This window comes from Monodelphis domestica, chromosome 8, assembly GCF_027887165.1.
Source record: "Monodelphis domestica isolate mMonDom1 chromosome 8, mMonDom1.pri, whole genome shotgun sequence".
Lineage (NCBI taxonomy): Eukaryota > Metazoa > Chordata > Mammalia > Didelphimorphia > Didelphidae > Monodelphis > Monodelphis domestica.
Window position 1 is genome coordinate 228,252,087 of NC_077234.1, and position 12,679 is coordinate 228,264,765.

The following is a 12,679-nucleotide window of genomic DNA, read 5'->3' on the forward strand; positions in this document are numbered from 1 at the left end:
AGCCGAGTGGTACAGGAGATTCAGATATATAATATAATACATATAAACTTTGACTTGGAATCAGGAAGTCCTGAGTTCAAATTTGAGTTCAGATTCTTTTTAGCTTTGTGACCCTAGGAAAGTCATTGAACTTCAATAAAGTATAATAAAATAAAGGTTCAAATGATGTGATATTTGTAAAGTGCTTAGCATAAGTTCCTCTGTTTCTTCCTTCAGCCTATTTTCAAGTACACCAAGCAACTAAGCTGTCTAAGTCCAATGGTGCCATCTGATGGCTGCAAAAGTTATTGCAGTCTAACCTATTCTATCACCTTTCTAACATCTCAGACTGCCTTTTTCACTTACCAGGTGTGCAATTATCTCAAGAAAATTCCTTCTTTCCTTCCTTCCTTCTCCCCCCCTTTACTTCTTTTAATCATAGAGAATAAAGAACTTCATTTATATGATAGCTATATTTTTACTTGACTTACTTCTGTTTACATTACATATAATATAAACCTATATCTATGTATATCTTCAGCCCTCAAATGTAAGCTGATTAAGAGCAGGGACTGTTTTAATTTTCTTTGTATCTCTAGTGCTTAATACAATGCTTGTCACAAAATGGGTATTTAACACTTATTAATTAATTCTATGAAGATTCCTAAGGGGACCAAGATTGTGAACATTTATTTCTGTTTTTATTTCCAAATGGTTGAATTAAAGCAGAAATTTTAGAGCATATCTGACTTTGTTAGCCTTTCTATATATTTTTTAAAAATTTAAAAATCATCAATTGGAATTTGCTTTATAGTTTTGTATCCTAACAACAGGAAAATAAAATGATTGTGTATTAGAGAGAACTACTACAATTGAATTCTGAAACCCATTTGGCATACCTCTCCATTTCTAAAAATTAGGTTTATTTAATTAATTAATTTAGAGTATTTTTCCCATGGTCCCATGATTCATGTTTTTTCTCTTCCCTCCTCCCACACCCCCTCCCATAGCCAATGAGCAGTTCCACTGGGTTTTATCTGTATCATTGATCATTTGTACTAGGTTGATCTCTTAGAGTCTACATCCCCAATCATATCCCCATCAAACCATGTGATCAAGCAGTTGTTTTTCTTCTGTATTTCTGTTCCCACAGTTCTTTCTCTGGGTGTGGATAGCATTCTTTCTTATAAGTTCCTCAGAATTGTCCTGGATCATTGCATTGTTGCTGTTTGTTCGATTGTGCCATAGTATACCCTCCCCATTTTTTTAAACCCTTACCTTCTTTCTTAGAATTGATACTAAGTATTGGTTTCAAGATAGAAGAAAGATAAAGGCTAGGCAACAGGGATTAAGTGATTTACCCAGAATTACCCAGGTAGGAAGTGCCTGATTTGAACTCAGTACCTCCCATATTTAATCCTGGCTCTATCCATTGAGCCATCTAGCTGCCCCTCTTGTTTCACATGATTAAGCAGACTGCTAGTTTCTTAAGTAGAGAGATGGAATGATGAAAGAATTGACTTTGATTAACATCAACAGAGAAATTTAACCATATTGATAAATTCAGGGGTCCTCTGAAGTACTAAAAAATTAGATTTAAAATATTTAACAGTATGTTGTTTTAAGCAAGAAGTCAATAGTTCCAAGTGCTTCTTAGTTCATTGCATACTACCCAGTATAGTGCTTCATGGGTTTTTCAATGTTTGGAAAGGAGTTTGATTTAGTAATCTGTCTATCTGTCTGTCTATCTGTCTATGCTGTTTCCTTTTCCTTTTTTTTCCCCCTTTAAACTCTTACCTTTTGTCTTAGAATGAATACTGTGTACTGATTTCAAGGCAGAAGAGTGGTAAGGGCTAGACAATGGGGATCAAATTACTTGCCCAGGATCACATAGCTAGGAAGTGTCTGCCCTGTTTTCTATATTAGTTCACTATTTTGTACACCAATGAAGGATATTTTTAGTGATATACCCACTGCCTTATAAATAGGAACTATATGCAAAATGCTTATTAAGTAAGAAAACAAGAATTGCAGTGAATTTCCTCATGTGATTTAAGTCTTCCCGTAAAATAATTTAAATAGATTCTTACTTCTAACTCCTTTAACAAATTAAGTATTATCTCTTGGCAAATTATGTTTTCCATTTATTTTGATGTCCTTAAATGATAGTTTTAAATGCCCTGCTTTCCTCAGAGCACTGTTCAGAACGAATAACCTGATGTTGAAATCCCACTCTGGACTTTGGCCTCTTTCCCAGACCTTGTTTTCATCATCAACAAATATTTGAGGGCTCAATAGATGCTTAACATTGTACCTGGTGTTGCTACTTGATGAGCCAAATGATTTAACAGCATAACCAAAAGGAAAGCTAGTTTCAGGTTATGCATTTATGATTTTTCATGTTGGGCTTGCCAGGTTCCTGCCTAATCTCAGTGCCTATAACGAATATAACCTATTTTTTATTTTGTTTTTTTTTTCACTTAGGTCCTAGATTAAAGGGAGGGAAGAGGGGAGGAGTGGGAGCATATTTGACACTTCCTAAATACTTAATTCCAAAATGGTTTGATATTTAAATTTTTTTAAATGTTTTTTTGATATTTTAAAAATAAAATTGGTAGCATTATTTGCTTTGCCTGATAACTGGTCAGTTGATACCTAGAGATGGAAAAATAGTTTTATGCTATGCCAAAATATGAAAATACTTTTTTGCTCAATTCAATTCTGTGCATTGGAGTTTGTTATTTGAGGCCTGCATTAATATTTGGGCAAATTGTACCTCCAAGTTCAAAATGTGGTTTAAACAGGTTCTGTGTATTCTTTGAAATAAAACATGAACAACCCAGGATGGAGAATATGATATTTGAGGAGGTTTTTAGAGAAATCTGGCCCCTAAACTCTGGTGAATCTGTGACTCTGATTTTCCTTTCTCAATGGGTTGGCTTGATTTAAAATTCTTGTGTTTCTTGAACAATTATTATGCATTTGAATGTTTTAGGCACTGTGGGATATAATGAAAATATGCTATATATGGTTTCTTACTTCAAAAAGCTGACAATCTAGCTGGAACATTAATATATGTTTGTGAGAAGTTTGATTATACAAGGCAATTTGTTTAGAGATAAATATAATAATAGACTGTGATAATTAAGAAGGAGGAAGAGCTCTGTAGACCAAAATGGAGTATAGAGTCAGTTTCCAAGTAGGGTAAATAATGGATCCACTTAAGTGGACAAATATTTGTTGAATTTGACATTGTTTTTAATTGTTTAAAACATTAAAAAATGGAAATATTGGTCATTGGTTCCAACCCAGTGGAAATGTGCATTGTAAAATTGAATAATGCGAGAGGTTCTTACTATCCTTATACAGGATCTGGTTATTTATTTGGAAGTTCCTGCAAGAAGCCTTTCCCAGTCCTCTTTAATCTTAGTGTCTTCTGTCTGCGGTGCTCTACAGTTTTTTCTGTCTTGTATACACTAGGAACTTATATGGTGCAAACTCAACACATGAATTCAGGAATATGTGTGATTGTCAATCAAAAGTAATAAAGGCAGAAAAATATGTGAAATAAACATTTTAAATTATGAGCTAAATCTGCACCATTTTCTCAGACAGCATAAATGAGCTTGCAGCAATTCACTCAATTGTGTGAGTCATAGCATTATTTTGAGCCAAACATTAGCTTTTGCATCAGTCTTTGTCTTTCTCCCTTGTGTAGTAAGTCATCATGTCCATATCACATCACAACAGAGCTTCTCTTTCTTTCTATTTCTTTCATTGATACTATTTAATCATTAATAATGGTGCCAAAGCCTAAGAGTAGTGATGCAGAAACTCTGATAAGACTAAGAAAAATCCTGAAGTATCTATAAGTATAAGTGGTATAAGAAATACTTATTAATTAATGAGATTTGCTCTCATGTGCACTTTTCATGAAGGGTCTTGGAATGTTTTTGTTGCTGGTTGTATAATAGTAGGTAGCTGCCCCTAAAATAGTCTTTTTGGAAGATTGATCAGGTAGTAATATACAAGATTGCTTGAATAAATTATTAATATTAATATTAGATATTATAGCTAGAAAGGAATTTAAGAGTTAATCTAGTTTAATTTATTTTGTGAGTTAAAGAAGACTGAGGCCCACATAGGTAATATATTTAAAGTGCTTTGTCAACTTTGAAATGCTGAATGAATTATTATTAAAAATTATTATTTTTTCTTGTTCTCATCATTATTATTGCCCAATCACATAGGCATTGGAGGAACTAAAATTAAAACCCAAATATTATGACACTTAATCAGTGGATTTTTTCTTTTTACTTTTTACTTTACTTCTTGATTTAGGGAATCCGTTTTAATAATCCAGATGCGTAATGATAAAGGAACTAGACTAGAGTAGTGGGAGTGAGAATGAAAAGAAAGGGATGATGCAAGATTCATCAAAAAGGAAGGATTGATAGTACTCAATGAATGACCGGAGGAGAATCAATAATTGCTCCCCAATTTCTGAACAATGGACCTGGAAAGTGATATAAATATAAAGAGGTCAGGAAGGGAAAATCAGGAAAATGTTATTAACTCAGTTTTTATTCATTCATCGTGTTTATTAAATGCTTGCTCTTTGTTAGGCATTACACCTAGCGTGATACAAAAGGATCATACATTAGGGATACAAAGGCAATAATAAAACTGTCTCTGCCCTCAAGGACAGATCAGATTTCATTAAAGAATTTTAGACATTTTTATAGGTTGCTGAAACATTTATTTATTTATTGGTTTGTTTTTTTGAGGATTTTACTTGTTCAATTTAGAACTTTATGTTGAAACATTTAAATAGAAGAAATGTAGACATTTTGATGTAGAAATAGAACATGGAGAAGGAAGAATTTTGGTGCATAGTCCAAAATTTGTTCTGTAATCACTACAGGAACAGAGATGGTTAGCAATGTGTGTTTTCCTTGATATAAACCTTGACTTTATCATTTAGTTTGTCTTGGCTTGTGATGTATCCTGTACTTTTGACTCATCCTGTTTTTTTTAGTCTGAGTATCTTTCTTCAACATTGTCCTGATGGAAACTTTCAACTATTTAAAAAAAAAAGTCATGTTATTTTCACTTTGAAATTAACTTGGGGTTCTTAAAACTAGTGATGAAAAGTTTGATTTTTAACATGTTTATACATCTGTATCTCTAATATTCATGAGGCAAGTAGGTGGAGCAGTGAATAGAATCTGGACCTGAAATCCCCCCAAATGTCCCGAGTTCAAATAGAGCCTCACCAGCTTTGTGACCCTGAGCAAGATACTTAACTCTGTGCTTACATTTCCTCATCTGTAAAATGAGCTGGAAAGGGAAATGGCAGAGAACTCCACTATCATTCTGAAGAAAACTCCAAACAGGGTCATGAAATGTTGAACTCAATTGAAAAATGACTGAATATCTTTATCTCTATCTACACTAGAATATAATTATATTTTAGGATTAAATATATTATTGAATGCTTTGTTGGAATATCAACTTTTAATTGCTTTGAGATTTATGATTATGTAAAGTTTTAGATAAATGTTATGGCATGAAGAAAACCAAAAAATCATGTTTTGCTTACTCACAGATAAACTACTGTGGAACATACCAGTTTTCATTTTAACTATGCTCTCACTTCCTTAAAAACTTTACAGATCATCAGTGACAAAAAATTTAATGGTAGTGAAGTTCTTTAAGTATTAACAATATATACTAATAAGTCTTCAAACATTTGTTAAACATCTCTTTTGTTCCATGCACTGTGCTACCAAAAAAACCCAAACCCATTCCCTCAATGAAGTTATTTTCTGATGGGGTGAAGTCAACATGCCAACAAGCTATGGATATACTAGATACAGACATGCAAACACACATGTAAATGGGAGATAATCTCAGAAGGAAGACACTAGTATTAAAGTCTGTGTGGAGATGGACCAGGAAAAGCTTTTTTTTCAGATGACCCATTTCAGCTGATCCTTAAGGGGGAAGCCAAGAGAGGGAAAGAAAGAGGGAGAGAATTACAGATATGGGGGACAGCCAGTATCTGGGTGGCCCAGGACTGGAGATTTCAAATACTTACTAGCTATGTGACCATAGGTGAGTCATTTAACTCCAGGTGCCTAGCTTTTATCTCGCTTCTGCTTTGGAACAAATATTTTTATTTGTTTAAAAAACAATGTTTAGAGAATGAAGGGTTTTGTGGGAGGAACAGTAAGATGTTGTGAGTGTTTCTGGATTGTAGAATATATGGAGGGAAATTAGGTCAGTCAATCAATAAACATATTAAGTGCTTCCTAAGGACTAGGGATTTTCATTCATTCACTTATTTATTTTTGAGAAATTTATTTAGTCAATTTGGAACATTATTCCTTGGTTACAAGAATCATATTCTTTACCTCCCTCCCTTCCCACACTGGATATTACTTGTATCCTTAATCAGAACCCATTTCCATGTTGTTGTTTGCACTAGGATGTTCATTTAGAGTCTACATCCCCAATCATATCCCCATCAACCTATGTATTCAAGCAGTTGTTTTTCTTCCGTGTTTCTACTCCCACAGTGTTTCCTCTGGATGTGGATTATGGTTTTTCTCATAGGTTCCTCCAAGTTGTTCAGAATAACTGCATTAATGGAGAAGCCCATTCCATTCCATTGTACCACAGTGTCTCAGTCTCTGTGTACAATGTTTTCCTGGTTCTGCTCCTCTCACTCTGCATCACTTCCTGGAGGTTGTTCCAGACTCCATGGAATTCCTCCACTTTATTATTCCTTTAAGCACAATAGTATTCCATCACCAACATATACCACAGTTTGTTCAGCCATTCCCCAATTGAAGGGCATCCCCTCATTTTCCAATTTTTGGCCACCACGAAGAGTGCAGCTATGAATATTCTTGTACAAGTCTTTTTCCTTATTATCTCTTTGGGGTACAAACCCAGCAAGTGCTATGGATTTAAAAAGAGTAAAAGAGAAAGCCTTTGCCCCCAAGAAATTTACAATCTAATAGGGAAACCACAGCATTCAAATCTATCTATCTATCTATCTATCTATCTATCTATCTATCTATCTATCTATCTATCTATCTATCTATCCACATGTATAGCTAGCTATATACAGGATACTTAGGAAATAATTAACAGAAGGGAGCTCTTTGCAATTTAGAGGCAATGGGGAAGATTTCCTGTAGAAGGTGGAATTTAAGTTGAGACTTAAAGGAAGTCAGTGAGGTCATGGTGGACAGCCAGAGAAAATGTCTAGAACCAAGAGGTGGAGTATCTTGTTTGCAGAACATCCAGGAGGCCATTGCCATTGGACCCGAGAAACTTATAACTTAGGGCATTTGGGGGAATAAGGAATAAGAAGACTGAAAGTGTAGGAGGAGTCTAGGTTATGCAGGGCTTGTATTTGCTCCTGGAGGCAATAGGAAGCCATCGGAGTTTATTGAGTGGTTTAATAGATGAAAATGGGACAATAGGGAGAAGATTAGCAGGGCCCCTGCACAGGGATGATATGCAAATCTGTGAAGCGTTCCCTCTCCTTTTTAAACCATTTGTGCTGTTCCCTTGGCGCTAGGGGCTGGAGTGACACGCTAGGACCTGTGCTTTAGTAGGAAAGTCACCTCAGTGCCTCAGTGGAGGATGGATTAGAGTAGAGAAGAGACTTGAAATAGGCAGAGCCGCCAGCTGGTGTAAGAAGACCATGAGGGGCTTAAAGAGCTGAACAGATAATGTTGTGTTTTCTCCTTGAGGTAATATGGAACCATTGGAGTATGTTGACTAAAGGGATAGGAGGATATGCCACACTTAATGCCGGTGCTTTAGGAAACTAACTGGCAATTGATTGGACACTGGACTATGAGGCAGACGACCAACTAGAAGACTCTTGAAAGAATTCAAACATGAAATAATGGCTTCTACCAGAGTGATGGCAGTGTAAGAACACAAGTGAGGAGATAATACTCTATAACCTTTCCCCCTATTCGCTGCTGTATTCCAAGAGAAGATTTACTGTAATTTAGGGGTAAGGCATACTTTAGTATCTGTGAAGGTAAATGCCCTTTTGATTATAATATTCCAACAAGAATTAGGCTTAAGATGAAAAAATTCAAGAGAATCACAGAAAGGATCATTATAAAAATATCATTATTTAAGGTTCTAAAGACTCAGTCAAGAGACAGCTAGGTGACTTAAGTGCCAGCTCTGGGTTTGGGAGAACCTGGGTTCAAATCTGGCCTTTTCCTACTTAAAAATTAAAAAAAAAAAAAAACAAAAAACTTTGGACCCATTATCTGAGCCAAGCTGACATTTATTATAGAAAAATGCAAATTATAAAATATGATAGTCCAGGTCCATTCCATCTCAGTCAAAGGATCTTGAGCTTATGTGTCAGCTGGTATATTATAGTCAGATTACACAGAGGACCTCCTCCTCCAACCTTTAAAGGAGAGTGATCTTCTGAATATTTCTTCATAGAAGAAAAGGTCTCTTTTTAAAAGAAGGTATATTCTATGAAGTAATGATCCATTCCATATATGGTAAAAGCCAAGATCACTCTTGTAGCTTCAAAACCAACTGAGATATCACAATGACTGGATACATTCTAGGATGTTGGACATGGGCACAACTCCCCTTGGCAAGACATTTCAGAGGATTTTACTCACAATGTCATTATTGATTGCTGACTTTCATGTACAATTATCCAATCAGTTAATAACTGGGATTATTTCTTATAGCTTTTCTCTAAAATAAAGATTATTCTAATAAGGATTGCATGCAGAGAATATATAGTTACACAGAAAAATAAAATCGATTATAAACTGGAAATTCCTTAATTAGATTATCTTTCACACCTAGCTGCGTGACCCTGGGCCAGTCATTTGATCCTGTTTGCCTAGCCCATGCCTTTCTTGTTGCTAAGACAGAAAGTAAGTGTTTAAAAAAAAGAAAGAACCAGATCAGTGGGTATATGAATGACTATCATATACTCGGTACAAAATGAAATATGGCATTTTTTCCCTATGCTTAAGAAGCTTGCTTACAACTTTGGGCAGGAACAAAGAGTAATATAACCAAAGCCATCATTGAGAAGAACAAAGCAGTATGAAAATGAGTGCTACACTGTAGAGAAGAAAAATGAGGAAAATAAAGCCAATGCTGGTGCTAGACTCCACAGAAGTGATAATAGCTTGCACTGAGCCAGTTTGCCACCTACCATCTTATTGTTCCCCAAATAACTAATGGAACACATTGGCAAAGAGACAATTTAAAATTAAGGGAACTTGATGCAGAATAGTATTGTTCTTTTGTTTGAATCTATTCTACCTGTATGGGTTGAAACATTAAAAATATCATTTGATACTTACCAGGTCTGGCCCAGACTTACTAGAAATGTAATTATACATTTCTTTCTTTCTTAATTTTTTTTATATTAACATCTGAACATCTAGTTTCATTGAATAGACACACCTTACTCTTGCCATATTTATTTTTTAATTGAATTTTATTCTTTTCAGTTACATGTTGAAAGTTTTTGACAATTATTTCTGACAGTTTGCAATTCAGATTCTCTCCCTCCCTCTGCCTCCCTCGTGGCCTCCTCCCCAAGGTGATAAATAGTCTGATATAGGTTATATCAGTACTTTCATGTAATACATATTTCCATATTTTCCATGTCATGACTGAAGATATATCACATATACCATCAAAAACTTGTGAAGGAAATAAAGTGAAGGCTGGCATGCTTTCATCTGCAATCAGACTCCAATAATTCCCTCTTTGGCTGTGGATAGCTTTGGGGGAGGGGGGGTTGTTTGTTTTTGTTTTTTTACCCTGAGTCCCTTGGTTCCTTGTTTTGCAGATAATAGTTTAGTCCTTCACAGTTGATCATGGTACAATATTTCTGTTACTGTAAACACTGCTCCCTGGTTCTACTCGCTTCACTTTACATCAGTTCGTATGTCTTTCCAGGATTTTCTGAACTTGGCATGTTCATCATTTCTTGTGGCTCAATAATTCACCATTACAACCATTTACCATAATTTTTCAGACATTCTCCAATTGATGGATACCCCCTCAGTTTCCAAAAGAACTGCTAAAAATATTTTTGTAAAAGGAGGTCCTTTTCCTTTACTTCTGATTTCTTTGGGCAGAAGAGTGGTAAGAGCTAAGCAATGGGAGTCACAAAGCTAGGAAGTGTCAGAGACTATATTTGAACCCAGGTATAAAAGTTAAAATAAAATCTCAATAATAATATTATATTTTAAGAGATTAATGATCATTAGAAATCAAAGAATAAGGAAGATACAAAATAAAACCACGTGCCCATGGCTGGTTAGCCATTTTTTAGTCATCCCCACTCACCACCATCTATGCTGATTCTACATCAGAGAGCTGGAGCCTCCAAAGCCTACGCCTTTTATCCTCTGTCTACAGGAAGTATGCAATGACAGGAAGTCAGTGGGCTCTTGGGATATGTAGTTCATTTTTTAGGCTAACAGATTTTTCAATCATACACAGGACTTCCTGTCTCTAGGCCTGGCTCTCAATCCATTGAACCAGCCAACTGCCCCCTATGGTTTACATTTTTAAAAATAAGTTACAAAATAAAGAGAAAAAGTTTCAAAGTAAAACAAATCTAAAGGGAACTCAAAAGTAGAGAATATTTATTATATAAATGATTTATATATTTTTAAGCAAATTGAAAAAAATGTAGAGTTTATGGTTTTGCACATAAAATTTTAGTGCATTTTTTATTTAAATGTTTTGTGGTGGTGGTGGTGATGATTACCAAGTATATAATAATATTTTAAAAAAATTAATAGTGATTTGGAGCATTTCCTCATATGTCATGGATGGTTTTAATTTCTTCATTTAAGAACTGACTGTTCATATCCTTTGACCATGTATCAGTTAGGGAGTGCTTTGTATTCTTATAAATTCACTGTATTACAGAGGAAAAACAACTGCTTGATCACATGGGTTGATGGGGATATGATTGGGGATGTAGACTCTTAAGTGATCACCCTAGTGCAATTATCAATAATATGGAAATAGGTCTTGATCAATGACACAAGTAAAGCCCAGGGAATTGCGCATTGGCTATGGGGGGTGTGGTTGGGGGGAAGAACCTCAATCATGTAACCATGGATAAACATTCTAAATTAAATAAATAAAAATTTTCAATTAAAAAATAAATATGCTGTATTTTAGATGTTTATTTTGTTATTTAACTTAATTATCTGGCAATAACAGACTGACATTTGTTTATTTTATTTTTTTCAGATTGAAGAAGGAAGTAAAGCCGCAGCTGTTGACAAGTTACTGGCTGGAGATGAAATTGTGGGCATCAATGATATAGGCCTGTCAGGATTTAGACAGGAGGCCATCTGCTTAGTGAAGGGCTCACATAAGACCTTAAAGCTTGTAGTAAAAAGGTAAGATCTCATGGAGCAGCGCTAGAATTTTGGCATGTTTCGTCATGGGTTTCACCATTTTCAAGCCACTGACAAAGCATTTTGAAAACAAAATTAAATATTAAACTTCAATAGGTCATTACTATTTCTATTTCATTGTAATAGTCGATATGGATGCAGAACCTTTGCTATGTTTTCGGAAATCTACGGCTGGAATTCAAAGAGAAGTCCTTGAAGGGACATGCCCCATCTGCCAACCAAGCCTGCTTCTTTTAGCCTTATTTAGTTGCTATTCTCCATCTATCATGATACTCTGTAGTCAGTATCATCTCTGTAGCATCTATCAGCATCAAAATGAAAATTAGAATTCCTGAGGGATTGGTTTTTATTTTGTTTTGGTCCCACATATTCTTTTTTTCCTTGCTAGAGAAAGAAAGATAAGTTTACCAATAGTTTCCCCAAGAAAAAGATTTGCTATTGCATGTCATTCACACAAGGTGGCAGGCTGTTATATTTTCAGTTGGCTTTCACAGTATGCCCGATATGCAGCAAACTGCTAATTAGGGCTATTTTTTCTAGTAACAAAAGATTCCTCATTGGAGCCAACTTTCAAAGGAAATAAAGCTGACTGTTTCCATGAACTAGATCGTTGACAGAAGTTAGGATGTAGAACTATGGAAATAATGCCTATAAACAGAATTCAGATGTTATTCCTAGGCACTTAGGAAGAGTATTTTTTTTTCTTTATACCATTTGTTGTTTTTTTGACGGGATTTGTTTTCCACTGAACATTTGTAATGTCAGTTCATTTACAGTATTTATGGGAAGTGTTTTTGTGTGCTTTTACAGAATGGATATAATCTTGAAAAATTGGTTGTTGAATTGTGGAATTTACAAATGAGGCTATTTTGGTTTATATTTATCTAAATGTAAAATATGGAAGGAGACATTTCCATGGAACCAACTTGGTAATGGGCAGGAGAAAGAAGGGATTTCAGGAATAGTTTTTTTAGGTGGCAGATTAAAAAGTGAAATGAAGCCATATTCTACTTCTTTTGATAACTTTCTCAGCTCCCTCATTCCTGAATGTATAAGCCTCTCATAACACCCCACACTCTTCTATGTTTTTTTCTTTTTCAGTAATTAAAAATATATTTGTATACTTTGTTTTCACACAATAGACTCACATATGAGTCTATTAATAGAACACACAAATGCATCTGTGATCTCATTCATATGTGTATTTCTTTCAACAATGCCAGTAGAAA

The 12,679-nt window shown here is 34.9% G+C and overlaps 1 protein-coding gene and 1 non-coding gene across 3 annotated transcripts in view; both read left to right on the forward strand.

Annotated features, from left to right (window-relative positions):
* The window catches only part of SHROOM2 (shroom family member 2), a 236,421-nt gene that overhangs the window by 106,170 nt on the left and 117,572 nt on the right, over positions 1–12,679 (forward strand). For both annotated transcript variants that reach the window (XM_056808024.1, XM_056808025.1), the window contains exon 2: positions 11,281–11,432. In XM_056808024.1, coding sequence (XP_056664002.1) covers positions 11,281–11,432 — 152 coding nt within the window. The remainder of the gene's footprint in view (positions 1–11,280; positions 11,433–12,679) is intronic.
* On the forward strand, positions 7,435–7,540 carry LOC130456052 (U6 spliceosomal RNA). The gene has a single exon (XR_008914327.1). It is a non-coding gene; the product is annotated as a U6 spliceosomal RNA (small nuclear RNA).